The following is a 25,704-nucleotide window of genomic DNA, read 5'->3' as shown; positions in this document are numbered from 1 at the left end:
TCTCATTTTGTAAGGCTGCATTTGAACTGCAAGATTGACAAAACATCGAATTTTACGTGCTTACATAATATTATGATACATGTTAATCCTTTATAAATCTGATTCCATCAAAACAGATTTAGGAGCTTCTGGAATACAATACTTATATTTTTTATTTTATTTTTTTGAAACAAACAGTTACATATTGATTACAAAAATTTTAAATATAATAATGAAAAGTTATTGCAACCAGCAAAGTTTCCATGTATACTTACATTATAATATAGTTAAGCCTAACAAGATAGAGATTAAGAATAACGTAAATATAAAGAAATTACTTACATGAGAAAAATGAGGAAGAATAATGAATAATTACATTATATACAAAATAAAGTAACATAAAAATATATATATATAATATATACATATCTGTACCCTAGAACTGAACTATATTAAGTGCCATATCAAAAATTTCTCAGTAGAGCCATTTTAATTTTATTGAAATGTTTTTTTTCTTCTGTATTAACGTTTTGACAAAAATTTTATAGTTCTTAATTTTTTTTGAGAAGACATTTGATTATTTTATATACTTATCACAGTCTATGTGCATATTTCAGTGTTTTAACTTAGTTATATAGAAAATAAACACTTAATACAATTTAGCTCTAAGAAAAAAATATTATGTTACTTTTAGTACTGCTTCAAATAGTATTATGTGCCATTAACAGTCAGTGAAGGGATATTTTATGTTGAATAAAGTACACTCAATATTGATTTAAAAATGTATATTAATTAATGATATTACAAAAATATGTATGTTTTAATAATAATCTCGAATATTGGGATTGCAAAACAGGAAATCTATTAATATGATCTCGAACATTTTGTTTAATAAATTCTGGTATTTTTGTTGATGGCGGTTGCTTTCCCCTTTTATCGTGTTCAACAATTCCTCCGACAGAATTTTTAGATAGTGCAGTAGTAATAAATGATAAAGGTATTTAAAAAAAATACTTTGCACACATTAATAAACTGACCATCTAATTATTAAAAGGATCAACTGTGGAGAAATACATAATATATAATATTATTATAATTTAAACGAGAGCGCCGAGTAAAAGAGTTTTGTGCATAATTAGGACCGCTACGACTTATATGGTACAAAGTTTGGTTTCGCGTATATACTTATTGATTAGTAATACCCACCCTTGGAGTAGTATTATTAAAATGATAGTTGTAGTAGTATATGCTTATGTGTTACAGCAAATGACACTGGCGAAAGGCACGGACATTCGTGAAATGTGGACGAAGGTTCCGTTTCCTCTGGACTTCAAAATCTACCTCTTCAACTGCACGAATGCTCCTGATGTGATGAAAGGACACAAACCCATCGTCCAGGAAATTGGACCATACTTTTATGAGTTAGTATATTTTTTTCTGTACATGAGACAGTGTGGTTCATTCATGGTGATGAAATCACTTTCCAATATCTCAGAATTTTCTGAAAATGTACGTAGTGGCTTGGGCAGATTTGAAAAAAAATGAGACAGTAGGAAACATGCCGAAAAAAACTTTCCAAATACGGTGAGTCTAAATATATATTATTTGATATCAAATCCAAAAAGTCTACGGTGTAAGTCAGCTACAAGTCAATCTCGCAATGATCCCGATAGGGCTATAACGACCATGACTTACCCAAGTGCTGCAAGCCTGAATGAAGTTTTTATTTTAATATTCTTTTACTTGTCAACTTTTCAGTTTTAAAAGTTTTATAAGCACATTGGACAATATTTTTCAGAGTATTATAAACAAAAATTTTCCACTATAAAATGGAGTAAGCCAACGATGTTGGAAATTCTCTCTATTAACTATTTCTTTCTTTCTTTCGACCATGTCCGATCCTAATAGGATCATATTATGGGCCTCCACAGAGTAGAGGTTTGTATTGACAGATTTGTTTTTTTACGAGAAATGGATGTCAGCCACTTGCTCGACATATTAGGTCGATACCCTGACACGCACAAATTGAAAAACAATATGTGTACTTGCCAGACCCAGGATTTGAACCTGGGACCCACGGCGTTATAGTATAATGCTTAAGCCGCGCGGCCACCGTGGGCATCCAAAGTATACAGACATACTATTAACTAAACATATTTTGAAAACATTTCACGCATATACACACAAGAAAAAATCATTTTGTAGAAAAAATGTACAGATACAGGTTTAAGTCCCGTCGGGTGTCGTATTTCTTTGGCACTTAGACCCTATAGACTTTCAACCCTTCAATTAGGATTTTTACAGTTTCTAGAGGTGGGGTTCGGATCTTAAATATCTGTGTACGCGCTTGTCTATATGTAAAGCAAAAAAATACTATGAAACTTTTTAAAACGCAACCACAACCGAGCGACATCGCTCTGTTTAATTTATGTTCACTTATTTTCCGTCAGCGGCAAAACTTGGCAAGCCTGAGTCAGGTTTTTGCCGCCGAGGTTTTTAAAAATTCCAAAGTGCCGAGCAGCGGAAAAAGCAATTTTACAACTTTAGCCGGATAGTGGCGGCGCCTGCAGTTTGAAAATTACCACGAACGACGCGACAAGCCCTGCATTTATTGGGTGCGAAATTGATAAAGTGAAGTTTATTTTATTCAGCGTGAAACTTTACCACAAAGGAGAAGGAATAGTTTTAGTAGAGACAATATTCACAAATTGTGCTTAATGGCATTTGAATTATTAATAACACAAAATATCTGGTTCAAGTATTTTATTTTCAATTAAAATTCAAAACAATTTTTTAAAATTTAAAATTGTTTAAAATTTTTTCAATGTAAACAAATACGTATGACTGACATAGTTTAGTGTGGTGGATATTAACAGCCTACCTCCACCCTTCGCCACTGGGATGTGGTGATGGGTACAATAATTGATTTAGCATTTACTTGGTAGAATTCCATTTTAAAATAAATGAAAATATAATTAATATTAAATTCTACAGGTTTTTTTATAAAAAGGTTTGTCGATAGCTATTTCGGTTGTAACACCATTATCAAGACTATTCAGAGGCCTTTGCTTAAATACTATACGCTTAGATAGAGACAGAATACATTTTCTTATTCGTTCAAACAATATTACGACTTTGTATACTTATTATTAATTGTAATACTATTAATACTTTGAAACCCTAAGTGAGTTTTTTAATGGATATCAAAATTTACAAAATTTATCGAAGGTACGGTGTTCAAGTGCTTTGGTTATTTCTTGACATTATTAATCAATTAAAATATTATTAGTATAATGTTGTTAATAATGCTCTTAAATTATATTTAATAGTGGCGACGAATGCATTACCAAATTTTCATTAATTATGTGATTACTTTTGGATACATTGATTACATGATTACAGGATGGGTACATGATTATAAGCAGAAGATAAAACGTTCCAGCTTTGTCATGGATTGTTGTAATAGTCCTTCTTCTTGTTATAGTCGAAATTCTTTGATTGGACGCTATATTATGTTCATTCTACTCACTCATGTGTGTAATTATTGTTTTAGTGAATGGAAGGAAAAGGTAAACATGGTGGACATTGAAGAGGAAGATGCAATTTACTACAACAGGCGAGACACTTTTATATTCAACAAAGAAAAATCCGCCCCTGGACTTACCGGAGATGAGATAATTGTCATGCCGCATATTATTATCATGGTAAGTTTGAGTACTACACTCATAACAAGCATTTTATTTTTCTAACAATCAGTCTCCGTTTTAATGGGGGGCTGAAGAGCTCGACATTCAAATATAATTTAGTATAAAAAGGACCTCGGCGTCGTAAGTATGTTAATTTAAATCGATCTTTTCGCAAAAATCACTAATCATCGGAGATTTAATTTCAAGAAACATTATTATTATTATTGATATTGTCTGCCGCTGAACATTATTATTATTTTATAAAAACCTGCAAGATGTACGCCGATCAGAAAACAGGGCTGTCAAAATAATATTATGAATTAGTATTTTTAAAATGTTAATTTCATCATAGTTTTTAATCAAACCTGTGCAAGTACGTACTGATAACTTGAGTGGATTTTGTAGCAAACATACTATTGATATATATATATACGGGTATATTATTGTTATAACCCAGTTCAAATTGAACATAGGTTGATACTCAAATACTATTATAGTATGTTTATGATTTCGAGAAAATAATACGATGGTATAATTAATCCATATCAATTTAAATACCAACAGCTATATTCCAACTAGTTAACTCCATAACATAATAGTTTAGTTATTTTCTTAATTCAAGATAACTCAAATAACTTCTGGATAAATTATGTTTACCAATAAGGCGGTTATCTAAATTGCAAGATGGAACATAACATATTTTTACAACGTTTTTATTAGCTCGTATTCTTATTTGACGGGTGGTTGTTTATCCAGCACATATCTTGCAATCAATTTTTAACTAACTTCCCGACTAGCCAGACATTTAAAACTTTTAGAATATATCAGAACACGATGTTAATGCATTCTTTTAATACTTTTAGCCATCTTAAAGTAGAATTGAATTCATTTTCAGTTAATTCTGTTTTGTATGAAAAGTCATTTCGGAAGAAATCCGTAATCCAATCCAATATTATTGGTTGCTAAGGGGGTGCTCCTAGCAACTGAATTATTAATATATACGTGCGTTACTATGGAAATCAAAATGACATTTCAGTATTCTATATTTGTTTGTTTGTTTGTTTTTTATTTACTTAATTAAGTACAAGTTTGAACATATTTAGCATAATAATTCAACAGAAAACTTAAAAACGTTGCATATAAAAAAGTTCTTTTTATCTTGTAATTATTTATTTATGTCTATTTGAGCTTCTATACTTTTATATCTCCAGACCACAGCATTTACAGTGGCATTGGAAAAACCATCAATGCTTACGCTGGTGGGGAAGGCGATTCAAGGAATCTACGACGAACCGGATTCAGTGTTTCTTACGGCAAAGGCGAAAGACATCTTATTTGATGGCATTGTTATCAATTGCGATAGGACTGACTTTGCTCCAAAAGCCGTATGCACCGCAATGAAGAAGGAAACAAAGGATCTGGAACAGTTTGGCAAAAATCAGTTTAAATTCTCCTTTTTTGGGCAAGTTAGTTTTACTTATTAACCTATTTACTCAATACTGTGGCATAGTGTAACCCCAGTGCTAATTTACTGTGTTATGCTAATCATAGATGTTAATTATTAATGTAAATAACAATATGCACATTTTGTCGAACACCTTGTTAATATTTAAACTGGTCTAGGACGATTTGGCACCGGGACAACTGGACGCCACGCAATTCGAAATTAAATAGACGTTAGGTACTTATAGGAATTTTTTAATAAAATATTTAATAATATCATTTATATTTAAATTATTATATTATGATTTAATAGTCGGTGAAAATTTAAATATGCACACGTAAATAATGATTTAATCGTGCATATGTTTAAGTTCCAACGAAAAAAGAGTTTTTTATTTTATATAAAGCCTTAGGCATGATAATTCTCAATCTTCAATAATAAAAAACATTATGTTAAGAGTAAAATGAATTAAAACTACTAAGTAATAGATAGAAACTGATTAAAATTCCTCGTCTAAGTTCTTGTATACGTGTCTAAGATAGAGCGCCGTCCAATTGTTCTGGCGTCCAGTTATCCCATTCCCTATTTGAACATTTGAAAGCTGGCGTAATTCCACGTCGTTTTAATCGTATAAACTTTCCATTAGATAAACGAAGTGTACCAGTACACTGTGTCAAGTGCCAGCTAGACGCTCATGCTTTACCACAAGCTTACCTGCGCAAACCGGTTTGTATCGGGAAGCTCGTGTGTATGGGCGGGAAAACTGTAGCTCACGCAAACCGAAAAGCGCTGGAAAAGTAATTTGCACAAACTATACAGCATTGGAAAGTCGCTGCCGTCTAGCCGGCGTATCAGAATCTGTTTTATTTTGTATTTACTATTATAAATTACTACTTACGTATAAAATTGGTTTCAGAAAAATGGCTCCATAGAGGTTCCTAAGTTCAAAGTTCTAAGAGGAGTTAAGAACGTGATGGATTTAGGCAAGGTTCTGGAATTCAATGGAGAAACTTCGCAGACAATCTGGGGAGGTCCTGAATGCAATGACTTTGGCGGAACTGATTCTACAATTTTTCCACCATTTCTTACCGCCAATGACGAATTATTGTCGTTCACCCCGGATATTTGCAGGTGATAGAATCATTTTACCACGTTTTTCTTAGCTCGTATTCGTGTTTATCCAGTACGAATATTGTAATCGATTTTTAACTATTTTCCCGACTAGCTAGACATTTGAAACTTTTAGAATATATCAGACCATGATGCCAATGCATTATTTTAATACTTTTAGCTATCTTTAAGTAGAATTGAATTCATTTTCAGTTAATTATGTTTTGTGTGAAAAGTTATTTCGGAAGAAATCTGTAATCCAATCCACTATTATTGGTTGGTAAGGGGGTCGTCCAAGCAACTAAATTAATAATATATATGTGCGTTACTATGGAAATCAAAATGACATTTCAGTATTCTATATTATTGTTTGTTTGTTGCTAAATAGCAAAAAAATGGTTTGTTGACAATTGCCTTATTTGTCCTAAATTATTAATACATAGAATTGTCAAGTTTATATGATTCAACAGAAAATTTAAAAACGTGGTATATAAAAAGTTCTTTTTATCTTGTAATTATTTAAATTTAATTTAAGTTAGAGTCACATACATACGCTAACAATTTTTGAGAATAATTTGTAACAAAATGAGCACATTAAAAAAGTTTTGTGTAGGTTCACTTTTATAATAATAATCACTAAAGCTCCATTTACTTCTTTATAGATCTCTAGGCGCCTGGTACGAGAGAAAGTCCGTCTACAGCGGTATCCCAGGACACAGATACGTATCGGGCCTTGGAGACTTGGCGAACCAGCCCAAGTGGCACTGCTTCTGTGACACTCCTGATACATGTCCAGGCAAAGGACTGATGGAGATTAGAAAGTGCGTCAAGGCTCCGTTAATCGTGTCCATGCCGCACTTCTTGGGGACTGATATATCCGTTCAAGAATCCGTCAAAGGTCTCAGACCTGATGTGGATGAACATGGGATATATGTTGATTTTGAACCGGTAGTTATAACTAATAATAATCGTAATATAAGTCGACAAATAATGTGTTTTATAGTAGATAGGTACATCTAAATAATCCATGCATTATTTTTTTATTTCATTATATTTAATTATTGGATTCAATATCATTTCAATATCTTAGACTAGTAGTCGCCAAAATGTCGATACAGACGGGCCAATTATTAGTAGTATGGCCCCACATCGTGAAGCGGGGGATCCCTGCCCATGGCCTCCACAAGAGGGGGGCTGACAGGGCTCTAGTCTGGGGGACCCGATGTGGCGGGTCGATCAGATAAGTGGGATAAACACACATTAGAAATTTCCTCTAATGGTAAAAAAGTCACATGCGGCGCTATTTTAGACGAAGGTTATTAACATTTTATAAATATGTGGTTGTGTGATGCAATTTTCGAATATTGTGTGTCGATATTCGACAACTCCATAATTCAAGTGAATTTATTAAAAAAAAATCGCTAAAAATATACTGAATCCCCTTAATTTCACTTGGAACAACATTTGGAAAACGCTTCTGTAGAGTGTCACACTACCCTTAACCCAAGCGATAGCTAGAGGGGCTCACTTCAGAATGTGGTCGCCATAATAATATTAGAGGTCTGACATTATTATGTCAGACCACTAACCTAAGTAAATCTTTAAGATCAGATCGTTAGCTATTTATTATTAATATTAACATTACTTATATTATATATTATTCAAATTGAATTTTAAATTTGTGTAGGTATTTATTTATGTATAATTTTACTGTCAATAAAATAACAACTTACTTCAATAATATTGTAATAATATTACTGGAATTTTCCATACAAAAAAAAAAATACAAAAAATAGTTTTATAAGTTTAAACGAAAAAAATGATAGTTGAAATATGACGTTTTGGTTTTATGATATTTCATTTCTTAATTTTTATCTCTTAATAATGTGTTTAAAACTAATATTTAGTATTCATTTATACAGACGTCTGGAACTCCTCTTCAGGCGAGAAAACGACTACAGTTCAACATAAGATTGCAGAAAATTGACAAACTTGATCTCTTCAAAGATCTCCCGGACACACTTATACCAATGTTCTGGGTGGAAGAGGTATTGGATTTTAAAATACATCATCGCTATTCAAAAAACACACGTTGCCAAATGGAGTTCCGAAGATTGGTTTAATGCGACTTTTTAGTTTGAAAAAATATCTAGTGCTGCTATAAACAAATCGCACCCGTTTCGGGCTGCGAGTCAAATATGCCAGAACGTATATGCACACCTACGAATTGGTCATTCCTATACCGACTCGCTTCCAAATATAATATATACGTTTCGAGAGGTTATGCGCGACTGTCGCTGGGTAGATGTGCGCAATTTTCATATGCAACACCGGAGTGACATTCCTAGAAGGTTTGGGTTATGACTGTGCGGTAAACGAGGCGAGTTTAGATGTGAGAGCCGACTAACACTATCAATTAGGTTGATGAAAATTGCATATAAAATCCTATTATATTTTACAATAACATCAGTATATTATTGCAACTAGTTTTTACAATGAGTGGTGCTCCAATAAAACCGAAATAATCAAAGGCGATGAAGGACAATAATTTTAGCAGCTGCAACAACGATGCCATGCCGCGGTAACCGTTTTTCAAAAGTACAAATCGTTCCTTTTCAGTATGACAATGCATTACGTATCGCTTTCTTTGTTGGATAGTATTACTGAAATACTGTATATAATATTATTATATTATATTATGTACATAATTGAGTAGTTGAGCATTAAAAAATACAATTCCAGTAGGTAACTCGCTGTGAAATAATTATTATTTTAGAAAATATTCAGGATAAGCAAGAAAATTTATTACTGGTTTAAAAAAGGTTTTTTTTTCTTCATATCGCACCCGGGGAATAATAGTGGCACAACTCGAAAAACTTGTTATCGCAGGAGAGCAGTTTGAATATTTTAATTTGGTGTGTTAAATCAGTTTTTTAAATTTACTTTATAATAACGTGAAGTTGGCACACTTGAGTCATCTAATTTTGAATGTTATCCGCAATAACAATGGCACAATGATCATCGTGCCACTATTTATGCTTGAAAAAAGTATAATGTTATAATATGATAATGACAACAATGCTTTTAAAGCCACCATTATATTTTTAAGAATTATGCCGCTATTTGTGCGGATAGAAATGATATCTTGGAACATTTCTGCATACTTAACTAAAAAATGACAACTTTGGACTTGTGGCACTATTATTCCCCGGCTGCGATATTATGGTTGTATTATGACACAATGCATACAAAAGAATTAAATTATTGTTCAATTTAATAAAAGTTGAAAATGTCTCTCTGAGGCGGACGAAACCGGTCCTAATTTATTGATTAAAAGTGGAATAAGTACTATAAAAAAATACGTTTTATTAAATTAAACAGTACAATGCAGTTCCACCATGAATTGACAGTTAACAAAATAAAAGAAACAAAAGAATTTATAGTTAAACATTTTATTTCTATCTTTGATTATATTCCATGAACTTCCATATATAAAATTCATACTTCTTCAAATACTAAATACTATTTTAAAGAATATATATATAGTTTATCTATTATCTATTATTTCAATACCTGACTACATATCATACTCGTACAATGCTAAAAACAATTATAGAATTTTAATTGCATAATTATTTTAGAGAATCTTTACTTAATTTAGCAAAATATGCACTTGGATCTTTATAATCCTCAACTTTGCAATATGTTTTTGAATTTTTGGGTGTATTTTGAATTTACAAATGATCTATATATTGTAATACTTCTTGACTTTTCCAGGGACTCGCATTGAACGCAACATTTATACACATGCTAGATAGCCAGCTGTTCAGAGCTATTCGAATAGTCGGGGTTCTCAAGTGGTCCATGGTCTGCTGTGGAATCATCGGCATCCTGGCGTCAACCCTTCTCCACTATAAGGCCAGGATCATGAAATTCGCTGTGACGCCGGCGTCCGCGGAGGCCAGAGCGGAGCCCGATGGCACCGCTATCCAGCCTCCAAGACCGCCGCCTACAAAACTGTATGAAAATGGACACGGGTTGGAGAGGTTTTGATGTGTCTGGAAAATACATATATTTAGTAAGGGCATGAGTGATAGCACAGTGTATTATGTGATTATTATTGATGAGTAAAATAAGAATACAAATGAGATAAGGGAGGTAGATGAAGATGACCCAGTAGGTTACGATGAGTATAAGAGACTTGAATTGCAGTCTAGTACAATGGTATTAATGAATTTTTCAATTAATAATTATGTACTGGTGTTGAGAGAAAATTACCAATCGTGAGATCGTGGATGCGACTGTAGGTTAGAACGGCGTTATTACTTGTGTTATTTTAATCATTCACCCCCTTGGTTTTTATAGTGAATTGGGACAGAGGAAACGTTGCTATCAATTTATGAAATCCTGCTTATGAAGTTTATTGTGCAATGCATGATTCTTTCGTAAATTATAAACAATTGATTTTAATTTGAACAATTATGCAGTTTTAATAATTGAGCAAGATTGATTTTCATACAAAAAACTTTTGTGCATATCATAGCAAACTTACGCAGCATTATTTATTAATTTGCAATATTATTGATTCATTAAATTATTATATTATTTTGCTAAATTAACTTTCTGTTAAAATTTCATTGACTCGCATAAATTGCTTGTTTTGTAATTTTAACAATATTATGTCGCAAGATACATTATAGTTATAAATTAATGGTTTTCTGCCAAGTCATGCTGGGTGGTAGGGTATTAAAGCAAACTTAAGATGCTAAATTAAAGATACACTCTGTCTGAAGATCCATGTATCACCCACACAAATACTGACTTACAGAAGATCTATTCCAACTACGTAACACCATGACACCATAACACCTAATCGTTATATTTCTGAATCCGAGATAAATATAGCATGCTACAATGTATTATTAATTGTTAGCTAAAATAATTGGTAGCACGGCCATAGGCAAATTTTCAAGTTAGTATCTATCTTCGCGGGTTTTTCTATTAATTAACGTGGCCGGCAGAGGTGATGTTAACAAACGCTATTTTTGTCGTTTCATTTACCGATAAGATTTAGCAATTAGAATATATATGTATTTTTTGATTTCGTAGTGTTTTATATTGGAATAGATAAAAAAATAAATCATACAATATATCTCACGAGGGTTATATTTTAGAAACTATGAACACACGCTTAGACTATCCTGTGGTCATATAGTAAGTAATACGGTAGCAAAACAGCATGACACAATTACACAATCTTTGAATCTCATTTTTTTCATATTTCCTTGATGTTGAAATAATCGACAAATACCAAATCTAATATATAAAAATCAATATTTGTTTGTTTGTTCGTATTTTATGCGCTGCCATACCGTTCATCCGATTGCGATAAAACTTTGTCAACTTATTGCTTGCACTTGCGCGAAGAGTATAGGCTATATCTTATATATAAAAATGAATGTCTGTCTGTCTGTCTGTCTGTCCCGTATGCGTTCCTATACCATTCACCCGAATGCGATGATATTTGGTAAGTGGTTGTATGCACACCCGCAAAGGTTTCAGAATTAGAAAAATCATCATTCTCATCATCTTCTTCTTCATTCTATTTTCTTTTATTCCTATGGTTCCTATACCATTCATCCGATTGCGATAAAACCTTCGTCAGTTGTTGTGGTAACACCTGACCCTGTGCGAAGCCGGGTACTTCAGCTTGTATCAAATAAAAGGATTTTTAATCATTTTTATTTTCTACAAAAATCAACGTATTTCTTAGATATATCTTATAAACATTATAAAGCACATAGTTTAATAAAAGTTGGATGTTTATTATCTTGGATTTTTTGTATTATTCTTTGGTATGTATGGATTTTTTTTAAATACTTTCATGTGTTAATTATCAGTAAGTACATCATAATATATTAAAATGCATTTTTCGTATTCTGTCGGTAGATGCCCATAGTATCAATTACACTACTACTTACATGTTATGAGAGAAATATCTTTGTAGACTTTCATCCAGTAGGATGTTATCTGCTGTATTGGTAGCTACTAAGTGAAATATTTGATATCGAATGTCATAGTTTCAAGAATACAATATATCTTAGTAGGTAGTTATTCAATTACATCTTATAATAAACAATATCACAACGGTCATGCTGTTGGTAAAGAAAGTCTAGAAAACATAAGATGAAAATAAAGTCAGTTCATAATTGTATTGGTGGCCTAATACTTTGGATATAATTTACCTTGATAGTTATTTTCTTTAATATTATATTTAATCATTAAAACGGTCTTTAGATTATAATGAGAATTAGTTAAATTGAATGTCATGTAGTAACAATAAGAGTATTGATATAATAGTATATAAAATTAATACCTACAAATAATAGGGATGTTATATAAAGAAAAAGTAGTGATATTTGTATCGAGTGATTTTCGTTGAAGAGAACTTCTCTATTAAGCTCTAAAAAGTTGAAAAAGAATAAAATTTGTAACTAAAGTAGTGGTACGTAGGTATCGTATAGAACAGTGTTCCCCAACCTTTTTCCACCTGCGGACCGGTAAAAAAAGAAAAAGGTTTTTTACGTAATATTTTTTAAATCTTATATTGTGACAGATGGACATAACTTTAAATAACAAATATACATATAACAGTCTGATACAATTAAAATTCAACAAACTAATGCGAAACCTGCTGTTGCATCTTTGCTTTACATTAATAAATGTATAGCTTTACAGCTGAAAGATGGATATTCATCTTCCACTGATATCCAAAATTATGGAAATAATTTCTTGGGCGGCCCGGTACCATTTGATCCACGGACCGGGGGTTGGGGACCACTGGTATAGACTATAGATAGAAAGGAAATGTCAACACAGGTATCATATTACTAGAGTTAGTGTCGAAGTATCGGTCAAAAATTAGTGTTGATCTCAGAGTAATAATAAAGAGAGTGGGTATTGTTCGGTACCTAAAATATATAACGCACAGTAGAACCTCAATTTTATTATTATTAACTTAACTATGAAACGTTATACCATCATGTTGCTTCTCAATACGGCTAGCAAATTTAAACACAACATAGTAACAATATTTTCTACTAAATTAACAAACAATAAACTTCAGCAACACGTGCTCGCAGTTTTTAAATGAATGTAGTCATCCAAATCAAAGCGTTGGAGCAGACCCTTTTTGAGTTGCTCTGCTCCAGCTCCGCTCCGGGACCTAATACTTGCTCCAGCTCCGCTCCAGGGTCTGCTCCGCTCTGGGTTAAAAGTTTTAATGGGTGTTATATGTATACAAATGCTAAAAAAATAAAAAATAAGTAGTTTTGAAATAATGTTTATTATTCGTACTTTTCATTATTAAGGTGATACATCAGTCAAACGGCAAATAATTTTCAACTATAGGCGCGATGAAATTTTGGACTCGCTGCCATTCGGAGAGAGAACGTCGAGCTGGAAACACGTCAATTTGTTTCGTGATGGCGACGGGCGTATTAATTCTTAAATCGTGTAAAGATGACTAAAAACGTTTCCCATTTACTTTAGAAAGAAAACATGTCAATGAATATATTATTATTGTTACTGATAGAACAATAAACAGAACGTTAAATGGACACATGTTGGATTTATATGACAAATTTTATTTCATTTGACATGCGTCATTTGCACCCGCGACCCGCAATCCGCGCATCGCCTAGCCACGATCTTTTTAGACCATGCTTCAACTGAGGTATAACCTTAATTCTATTAAACAAAATTCCCGTCAGCATACCGTCTTTCATTATCTGCCTCATCTGTTAAAAAAGTGAGATTATTTATCACTCAGCAGTATTGCCGTATTTCAAATAATTCCAGTGTTGCTAAGTGTCAAATTTAATATTTTCATCGGATTATAGGAGGAAAATTTGATAATAAAAAAACATCCGGAGCAGTGGTGCACTACAAATTTTCGGTGCTCCGGCTCCGCTCCTGCTCCGGATAAAACCCCATCGCTCCACTGCCCCGAGCTCCGCTCCAACGCTCTGATTCAAATCAATATTTACCGGCGACGTGTACCTACAAAAAATATTTAATTCAGCCGTATAAATTATAAGCGTGCAGAATGTTTTCTCACTCGCACACTCATGGTTCCGTTTTTGTTCAGGCATTAGTGTTAATATTTTAAAACATCAATACTTTTTTGACATTAATACCTATGTGCAAGTAATTATTGTGGTTTTAAAACAAAGTTTTGATAATTCTAAGATATTTTTTGAGTTGTTAATAGTGGAGTATTCAGATTGTTCGTCTTTAAAGCTGTGGGTACAGCTTGGAATATTGACATGTCGTTTTTTAATGCGTGATTGATTCAAGTAATTATATTTATTAATTTCCTGATTGGGTACATAGTTTACAAACTTTCATATTCAAAAAATTAGTAAACGGGTATCCTTACACTCTCGAATTTTACCAGTTTTACTAGACCCGTTGCTGCATATAATATAATAAAGAAAATTCAATACAAATAATGTGTAGGTAGTGTAAAATGTAATGATGAAAGTATTCAATTAAATATTATGTGAGAGCAGTTTCTAAGATAGATCAATATTTTCCAATAAGTCTCTCCACTCACCTTATGTAAAGTTTAATTTGCTCACATAGATATAATTTTCTGTGCAGTCCTATATTTACACTTATTTTACTTTTACTGCATAGTGTCGCAAATTTGCGACATTTCAAACTATTTCGATATAGCCAATGCCATCTGTGTAAATTATCAAACAATATCCTTTTTCGATGCCTAGAAAACTGTTTTACCATAAACATCCTACTTTACCGATTTTGTTTTGACATTTCAAGAAATAAAGCATTTCTGCATTATAGTCTCTGCATTTCTGCTTTGACAGTTGACGAATTCGTATGTACGCGAAAATCCGCATTTGTAAATAAATAAAAAAAAATATACAGAAGATTGAAATTGGTTGAATAAAAATATCTACACATCAAATAAGGTGTGCACATTAGTTTTTTTATAATTGTTTTCATTTGGTTTTGTATTTTGTCATACTAAAATGTAAGATTTCCAAATGTCGTAAATCTGCGACACCACGCAGTAACATACAAAATTTAATGATATTAAAAATATTTTTTTTATTATTTTTCCTTCATTCACAGGGCATTTTGACACCAAGAAAAAATATTTTTTTTCAAAAAAAAAAAAATCATGCAGTAAAGGGTTAAAAAGGAAGATCTATGAGTTTAGTTTCGCTGTTGAAAATTTTCATATTTCATCATCCCTTTTCTATCAAACTAAGCAGAGTTTTAATCTATCATTTTGTATGACGTGAATTTGAGCTTTCATTTCAATTGACTAACAACTAATATATAGTACCTTAGCCGGCTCTTACATCTAAACTCGCCTCGTCTGCCGCACAACCATGAATCAAACCTTCCAAGAACGCCGATCCAGTGTCACATATGATGACCGCACACATCTACATATCGACGGTCACATGTAACCTTCGAAACGTATAGATATTTTGATGCGGCGATCGGTGAGCCGATATAGGAATGACCAATTTGTATGTGTTTTTATGCGTCCTGGCGTCTTTGACTCTCAGCCCGAGAAGCGTGCAACTTGTCGATTGCAACAGTATTTTTTTTTTCAAAATTTACAGTCGCATTCCACCAATCTCCGGAGCTCCATAAGGCAACGTGTGTTTTGTGAATAGCGATGATGTCACATCGAAGTATTCGACACGTTGTAAACGAGACGAGTTTTGATGTGAGAGCCGGCTTAGATGTAATAAGGAGAGCTTTTCGTATAGCATTAAATTTAAGAGTGATAAAAATGACAATGATGATATAACGAAACAAATACTGTAGATGTATTTATTATAATATAAAAATGAATAGGCCATATTTTTATATTTATAAAAATATCATTTTATTTACGAATAATTATAAATTCATAGTATTCTAACATAAGTACACCTTACATATTAAACATTATCACAAAGGCACTAAATATATTACCTATATATTAATATGGAGATAATTCAATAGTTTAATTGTCATTTTAAAATAATATTTATATTTTTGTATCAACGTCAATATTCATTACACACCTGTAAGTATAATAAATTGGCACAATAATATTGTGTATTAAGAAATAATTGTCGACCACTGCAAATTTTATAAATGTACATTTTATCAATTATTATTTATGATATACTATTGATTGATATGATATAATATAGTCTATCGTATCGATATCATATGGAGGGCTGACAATACAAGTAGACAAAGCCCACTTTTGTACGAAATTGAGTTAACTATACCAAAAGGTGCGTATTAACCTGATCCGTGCCACGGACGAATTAACTCGCCAAAGCATGTATGTCGCGTCAGGCCACGGACGAACATATTCGCGGGTTCTTGTAAACGTCATAACTTCTAAATAAACATTCTGTTTATATTTTCTAAACAATATTTATCGTTTTAGTGTGAAAATATTCATGATAAATTCGATAAACATGTTGTGTTTGTTTCGCAAATATGTATCATTCCGTTCCTATTCTATATTTTTTAAAGGATTTATTTTATTCCGATAATAGCTGGCCTACAAGTGTCCACCTAGTAAAAATTAGCTGGTAGTGGTAAGGTTAATGAGAGGTATTTCGAAAAAATCGACTATGTCCAAAAAATGAAATTTTTCAATGAGTAGATCTTAAAATAAAAAGATTTTTCAAAATAATATATGTGACTTGTCTGTTTTACCTATTACACATTAGTTAGTCAGAAACTTTTCAAGAAAATGTATAAATTAATCAAAGGTAGACAAAAACGTTTAAAGCTTAAGCTAAGCTTGGTCTCAGTGACGTCCCGTGGGGGTAGGCAGATTGAGCATCGCTTGGGGGCGGCAGTTACTCGAAGGGCGGCAAATCGTGGAGAATCACTTGGAATATAGAAATATGATACTTATATAGAAATAGCTAAAATTATTTGGTTTACATGTTGTACAATATTAGCATAGTAAAAATGGTATGAAAATGATAACTCTGTATATTGCTAAATGGTACAAACCAAACGTGTCAGAAAAATCAATCAAACAAAACCTTAGACTGGTGATTTGGGTGTCTTACTTAATTACCTATATTATATTTATTCGCTTTTTATATCTAAATTCAATTTTGTATTATATATTTTGTTAGTAATGTATCCATAGAACATATTTCTTAGATATTAGAGCCATGAAAGGATGACAAAAAATATTATATAAAAAATGGGGCGGAATTTTGGCGCTGCCTAGGGACGGCATTTTGTCCAGGGATGTCACTGCTTGATCTACTTGTATTGTCAGCCCTCCATATATGGACAACGCCTAATTGCATTGATGCAATTGAACCCGTGCAGTCGGGAGACGTAAGTAAAAAATACACTTAGCGGAGCTAAAATGTTCATAACAAGATGGATTGTTTTAATTGGGACATTTTTGTTTGTATTCTTATAATATTATATTACGTTACCTCCGTTTTATACGATAATGTATTATCGCCATTGGGAAAACCCCGACACGTTAATTATTACAATTTGGACACATAAACAAAGGTATGTGTTTTTTTATATATTGCAATATAACTAGAAATGGAAGACCACGTGTTTAATTATAACCTTTAAACTATTGAACTCTGCATATAAAAATGTACAATTTTATTACAAACATATATAAATTTATAACAAATAAAGTCATTTAATATCAAGATAACAGATACTTATTAATGGTGATTAAATTATATTAGATAGTAGGGTTGTTTTATTTTCAAATGCCTATTTAATGTGATTTATATTAATTAAAGATTCCAAAACTTTAAATAAATTAAAAATTAGGTACCTACACCTTTTTGTATGGATAAAGTTACGTTTGACATAGGGATTGCAATAGCGAATGAAAATACCAATACCGCTATTTTGGTAATCCCTATTGAATACGAGTATTTGTGAAATATACGAAAAAAATATAAGTGTTTGCCAATCAATATAGATATATAAATCTCTTTAAAACATTAATATTTCATAGAAAAAATATCTAAATACGTACATATTATATGTAAACCTTTAAAAAATAGGTAATGGTAAGATAATATGCGCAAGACACGTTGATGTTTACAAATACTTGGTAGTTGAATGATTGGCACTTTCTTCTTCGAATGATCTTTCAGAAAATTTATATTATGAAGTGATCTTAGATGTAACTGCTAATTCTACCTAATGCCGTGTCCACACTGGCAACATCATTAAATTTCACGATAATTATCAAAATTTGTTTGACCAAAAATTATCTTAATCGAAATTTAATGAGGTTGCCAGTGTGGACACGGCATTATGTTTTATTAGTTTATTGCACTTTTTACACTTACACGTCGAATGGCAATGGAAGTAAACCAGACATCGCGTAACCCAAATTTACACACTTTCAATACCGAATATATCGGTATTGTCTGATTTTTAAAACCGGTATTTCGGTATCTAAAAATACTGAGATACCGGTTATGAAATAACGGTATTGCATTCCCTAGTTTGTCATCGATGTAAAAAGACATGTAGTAGGTTCCACACATTTATGGAAAAACATATATAAGTACCTACATAATTATAAAGAAACAACCGAGAGTACTCTCTCTTGTGTGAATAGGTATTTTTTTTGTAATAGAGACTTGTTTACACTGCAAAGGTCAAGTTTGGAAATCGAGTTGGAATGTTGGAATATCGATATTTATCTGTAATCTGAATTCTATCTTAATATCATAATAATTACTTAGTACATGGATAATATTATATTGCTTACTTACAGTCATAGTTTCTTCTGAACATCTGTTCTATACATAAGGTTGCTATCCGCGGCTATCGGCGGCTATCGAGGGTAGTTTATCATATCTATGTATTGATGCGGTTAATTGTTATAATAAGTTAATCGTCTGAACTGTCAAACTTTCCACAGGCCATGGTGGATTCGCTGCAACAATTATCATAATACATCAATACATAAATATTCAATTTCAATCAAATCAAACTACCCTCGATAGCCGCCAATAGCCGCTGTTAGCAGCCTTCTGTATAAAAATAGATGCGCTATCATTTATGTAAACACCACTGATTTGGTAACTCGGTTTATAACAAAATTTTGTTTTTTAGTTGAAGGCTTAGTGCAAGAACGTAGCGGTTATACGTTTGAGTTTCGCAAGACGCCGCCGCGCCGCGCTTGCCAAATCACTACGGCCGTGCACATTATTATTGAAAAATTAATAAACAAAAAAATTTAAAATGTTTTGATAAAGCGCCAGAAAAAATATATAGAGTAGAAATATTTTATTCCTCGCAGCAAATTTTTAAATTTGAGAGAAAATTGCTTATAATAATATAAGCAATGATATTTTTTTGTTCGATATAAATTATCATGTAGACTTTTATTGAAGTATATTATATTGATAAAAATAATATTATGAAAAATACACAATAAATTATTAAATAGTAGTAGAAACATCCTATAAGTATGTAATATAATTAGTGTTATGTACAATTAAAATATTGGTAAGTAGATGTATTTCAATCCTATTTAAAAACTAATGTTTATTTTAATAAAATTAAATTAAAATAAAATCCACATAAAAAACAAGTGTGTTGTCATTTCAAAGACTAGTAATTAATATATATTTACACATAATTAAAATTAGAATGGTTTTACATCGCTAGAATACTGGGATACTGGGATTTTAAAATAGTGGTCATGAACATTTGTGCGCCGAAGAACATAATATTCAGGACTCCCAGTGACTACATGTTCAAAAAGAAACTTCATACTTCTGTAGAAGCTACATGGTCTAGGACGATTTGGCGCCGGAACAATTGGACACCACGCAATTCGAAAATAAATAGACGTTAGGTAGGTACGTACACGTACTTTAAAAAAAATATTTAATGTTATTATTTATATTTAAATTATTATATTATGATTTAATAGTTCGTGAGAATTTAAATATGCACACGTAAATAATGATTTAATCATGCATATGTTTAAGGTCCAACGAAAAAAGGGTTTTTTTATTTTTATATAAAGCCTTAGGCATGGTAATTCTCAATCCGCAATTAAAGAAACATTATGTTAAGAGTAAATTGAATTAAAACTACTAAGTAATATTTATAGAAACTGATTAAAATGAATCGTCTACGTTCTGTTTACGTGTCTACGACAGTACGGCGTCCAATTGTTCTAGCGTCCAGTTATCCCATTCCCGTTTTAAACGACTGCATATGCGTTATATAGTCTTTTGTGCATCGGGATACGATTAAGATGTGGTACAGGACGGGTTTAGTCGGTGAACATTATTAAATTATTCCAAATATCGTGTTATTTTAATTAATTACACGATTTATATTTTATAAGTAGTAAGTAAAACAAAAAATCATAATAATAAAAATGTATGTATAAAAAATGCCTTGAAGGATTACTGGACATTCAATAATATAAAATAACATTCCTTAAAATAATTATTATTACTGTGGTATCCTATTTATATGGGTCGTATATTCCTAAAAACCGATAAGTTCACTATTAGTCAAAATCTAACACAAAATACGTACGTATTCTGTGTAATTTCACACAAAAATAATATTATATTCAACTTAGAATCTGCTAAAATAATATATTTTTTAAACTTAGTAAAAAAATAAAAATAGATTTCTTAATATATCATTTTAATTTGTTTCTATTTATTCCAATAAAAATGGGCATACTGTTCTAATTTTAAAATATAATACAGTGGAAAAATGCTGGAATTAAAAAATCGGTTTTTAAAAATAATTTTATATAATTTAAAATTAAAATAATTTTACGCTACTACAAAAAATATTAATATTTAATGCTATCGGTTAAATGTTTTAAATCGATAATAATGAGATGTAATTAAAAAAATATTATGTATTATTGCATAATAATTCTTTGGTAAAATATTTTACAGTGGCAAGAATTCAGTTATAAACTAAATCTGCCACATTTTTTTTTCAATCAAAGATATGGTTACCTATGTTATTAATTAATCATTCTTATGCATTTACAAAAAATAATGAACTCGGATATACTAACAAAATATGTGATAAAGACTTATGTCTCATACGCACGCCAACCGCTCTATATCGTATTGCAAATACTAGTAAGTATTTTGGAACAAGTTTTGATACTAAGGAATTTTTTATACTGGTAGTAAGTATATTTAGTCTTCAAAATCGACCAGTTTTCCCACCTTTAGTGATCACCCCATTTCTAGCCTGTTGTAAGGGGAAAATTACTTTTCTGAATAGCCACAAATCATGTTGTTTTCGACAATTATTTATTTCGTCTTGTTTTATCAGTTGGTTCAAAATGTTGGTTTATCAAAAGGTTCAAAAATGAATAGTTTTGAGTTTATTTGAGAGGCAAGCCTGAATGATTTGTAGGCTTTATAGAAAAGGTGCATAATATGTCATTATCATTGTGTTTCTTATAAATTTTGTTGTTTTACAATAAAAAAAAAACGATATTCAGAACGTCAGATATATGAGATATCCGTGGCCATAAGCTCTACATTAGTCTTGAAATTATAAAAATAGTTATATATCCCTTTACTGCATAGTGTCGCAAATTTGCGACATTTCAAACTATTTAGATATAGCCAATGCCATCTGTGTTAATTATCAAATAATATCCTTTTTCGATGCCTAGAAAACTGTTTTATCATAAACATCCTACTTTACCGATTTTGTTTGGACATTTCAAGGAATAAAGCATTTCTGCATTATAGTCTCTGCATTTCTGCTTTGACAGTTGACGAATTCGTATGTATGCGAAAATCCGCATTTGTAAATAAATAAAAAAAAATGTACAGAAGATTGAAATTGGTTGAATAAAAATACCTGCACATCAAATAAGTGTGTACATTATTTTTTTATAATTGTTATCATTTGGTTTTGTATTTTGTCATACTGAAATGTAAGATTTCCTAATGTCGTAAATCTGCGACACCACGCAGTAACATACAAAATTTAATGGAACAAGGCATTTTGACACCAAGAAAAATAAAAATTTTCAAAAAAAAAACTCATGCAGTAAAGGGATATTCTAAATTAATCACAATGACTAGATAAAAATCAAGCCGAATCAACTATAAATAATTAATTGTCTCAAAAATTCTGAAGTTTTTATATACAGATGTCGAAAGCCTTTGTTGAAAAGTAATGATTTTATTGTTAAATAACATTATTGCATAAAAAATTTTTGGTTAACTTTCTATTAAAGGTTGCAATTGGCTCGTAATTTCTGTGTGTCGACATATAAATGCATCTTTCCCACAAATCATACAGATTATTAAGACTAGTCTATACACAATTATATAGTTGCAAAAGAAATAACATAATGATTAATAAGAATAATTATTATATACATAACACAATTAAGACTTACATAGTAAATTGATATTAGTATAAACCTATTACCTACTTAACTCATAACCCTACTTAGCTTATATTTTATTGAGCGATAATGGTATTATAATCAGTGCGTTTTTGCCCTGGTAAGGATGTCTGTGTCGACCAATATTCATCCTGTGATGGACACGTTGGACTTGCTTGGTCCATATGATTATCTGACCAAATAAAAAACACTACGAATCTCTCAATGCCTTCAGCTATGAAATATGCAGAATATAGGGATCGTTAGAGAGATTTCCATACGAGATCTAGGAAAAAACCATACGAAAACGAAGATTTATGTATTTGAATTAATAGAAAATATATACATTTGGAGGAAGGTACTTAAGTATAGGTTTTGTTGTCTATTATACAAATTAGCAACAATCGAAAACTTAAGCCTAATCTACAACGATGGAATCTGGTGACGTAGCTACAATCATGAGCTCGATAAGCTTTTTGACTTTTTACTTCATCAGATTTATTAAAACACAGCTGATTGGCTACGTGACACATGGGATGATCAAACGACATAGTACGTATTCAGTGATTTTATAGGTTATAGACAGAGTTGCGAGTATAATAGTATATAATAGAGATTAAGGACATCTGTTTTGAGGTGGAAAAGGTGTAGTGCCAGAAAAAAAGGGAAATAACAAGCGAAAATTTCTACTTCAAAGTTTTTATTGGAATAGTAATGAAGATGAAGACTGCAGGTCTGGAATAGTGGGAGGCGGAGGAGTTGGCGATGAGTCGAGGGAAGTGACGCGAACTTCTGCTTGCCCTATGCCCCAATTCAAGGTGACACAGGGTGAATGAAGAAGAATGAATATAAAATATACCATACGTCCTCTTATCACATCTAAGATGACGATTTGATTCCTGGTTTGGCAACATGCTATGGATATTCCAAGAAAACACCGAGATAATAGAAAACCTCTTAACCCTTAATTGCATAGTGTTTGATTGCATTTGCATTTGCATTTGAAGAACAAACTGTGTTATTTTTAATATAGTTGTATAGAAATGAAATTTTATTTAAAAACTTGCAGTTTTCTACAGGGTATAAAGTGTGCTGACAAAATTGTTATAGTGTTTATTCACAGATGCCACTGCTAATTTATAACAATTTAATATTAAACATGAAATAATGTGGTCAATTATTCATCGTCATTGTCATTCAAGGAAAGATCAATGGGAAGCGTAGCAGAGGACGGCGCCGCATTTCGTGGCTTAAGAACCTCCGTGATTGGTACGAGTGCAGCTCCACTGAACAGTTCCAGGTAGCAGACGACAAAGATAGCATTGCCTTGATGGTAGCCGACCTCCGCTAGGGGATGGCACAATAAGAAGAAGAATTACAGAAATATGTATACATATTTAAGGGTTGCCGTCACACACTTAAGGGTTAATAGTTTTAGCACCAACCACATATGTATAGGTAAACGGTAAAACTCAAGGGATGCTAGCAGAACCTTAGGGTATGCAAACAATCTGGCCTTCGCTAAAGATCATTGGAAAAGCCGCGTCGCATGAAGCCCACACGGTCCTAAGTTTTATATCATTCTATTGGTATTATAAATTTGTCTCGTCTGGAGAGATCTAGATTTCAAATCAATTATCATATTATTATACCCCAATAACAAGACAAGTGTGCAAGAAATTATTTTTCATATTAAATTTGTCAACAGATATTAAAAAATTGCTAGCGTCGTGCAGCATTACTAAGAACGCACTGATTATAATAATGTTTTATAAGTGTATATGTATGTCAACAGGTGAATAAAAAAAATATACAAAACATATATGTTAATAATACTTATAATATATTATACACGAAATATTTTTGGCGATTTATTCAAAATGCCGAATTCTTAAAAAGGTCCCAAAATACAAGTGGATATTTTTTAAATGCTGACTGATTATTTTTCAATGATAATTACTACTTGGACAGTTTTTTTTGTTTGAAAGTTTAGTGGTTATTTAAAAAGTTTGGGTACAAATTGTTTCAAAAAGATTTCGAAACTTCAACTAAGATAAAGGTGTATTTAAAACTGGTTCTATTATTTTATTATGCCCGATTTAAAAAAAATCCTTTTCGTGGGAGGACATATTACGTTTTTTTTTAATACTCTATGTTTAGGTAATATAATAGATTATTAAAATATTATTATTACAGGCTACATTCCGATACATTTCACCAATATTTTTTTAAATATACTACAAAATCAATTGAACAGAAGAGAACACGAAGGGAGTAACTGACACCGCAATCAAAAATCGTATTATTGAGTAATCTATAAAAAAAAAACCTATAATACGTTGATAACATTGTCTCCGGCAGCGGCTTGCCTGCGCGGTATAGTTTGTGCAAAAAATACGGAACACTTTTACAGTGCTTTTCGGTTTGCGCGAGCTACAGTTTTCCCGTCCATACATACGGGCTTCCCGATACAAACCGGTTTGCGCAGGTAAACTTCCAGTAAAGCACGAGTTCATAATATTGTTATAATAATTATTATACATATTTTTTTTTCGACCATGTCCGATCCTAATATGATCATATGGGCCTCCACAGAGTAGAGGTTTGTATTAACAGATTTTGTTTTTTACGAAAAATGGATGTCAGCCACTTGCTCAACGTATTAGGTCCATACCCTGGACTCACACACAAATTGAAAAACATTATGTGTACTTGCCAGACCCAGGATTCGAACTTGAGACCAACGGCGTGATAATCCAACACTTAAGCCGCGCGGCCACTGTGGGTATATCGCAATAATATATAATATGTATACAACATTTATATGATATTCGATTTAAACTACGTAACTCGAAAATATTATATTTTGAACAATATTAATCAGTTTATACTTTTTCCTGCGTACAATAAATTAAATTAAATACATTGATTCCTATACTTAATGCTATTCAAATCTTATTATTTTTTATAGTAAATTGGAATCGGTAAAATAGCCGCTAGGTAGTTTTTATGAACAT

General features: G+C 31.7%; 1 protein-coding gene across 1 annotated transcript in view; it reads left to right on the top strand.

The window, feature by feature from the left end:
* The window catches only part of LOC147070623 (sensory neuron membrane protein 1-like), a 28,531-nt gene extending 5,008 nt beyond the window's left edge, over nucleotides 1-23,523 (top strand). The window contains exons 2-9 of the mRNA XM_085949222.1: nucleotides 1,243-1,400; nucleotides 3,533-3,683; nucleotides 4,877-5,131; nucleotides 6,026-6,240; nucleotides 6,882-7,167; nucleotides 8,142-8,267; nucleotides 9,997-10,238; nucleotides 23,400-23,523. Of these exons, the coding sequence (XP_085805348.1) occupies nucleotides 1,243-1,400; nucleotides 3,533-3,683; nucleotides 4,877-5,131; nucleotides 6,026-6,240; nucleotides 6,882-7,167; nucleotides 8,142-8,267; nucleotides 9,997-10,238; nucleotides 23,400-23,523 (1,557 nt within the window). The remainder of the gene's footprint in view (nucleotides 1-1,242; nucleotides 1,401-3,532; nucleotides 3,684-4,876; nucleotides 5,132-6,025; nucleotides 6,241-6,881; nucleotides 7,168-8,141; nucleotides 8,268-9,996; nucleotides 10,239-23,399) is intronic.
* Nucleotides 23,524-25,704: the final 2,181 nt, after the last annotated feature.

This window comes from Rhyacophila brunnea, unplaced genomic scaffold, assembly GCF_057557595.1.
Source record: "Rhyacophila brunnea isolate RB1 unplaced genomic scaffold, BYU_Rbru_1.0 scaffold_21, whole genome shotgun sequence".
Classification (NCBI taxonomy): domain Eukaryota; kingdom Metazoa; phylum Arthropoda; class Insecta; order Trichoptera; family Rhyacophilidae; genus Rhyacophila; species Rhyacophila brunnea.
The sequence above is the reverse complement of the archived record's forward strand: the minus strand, read 5'-3'. Positions and strand labels throughout refer to the sequence as shown.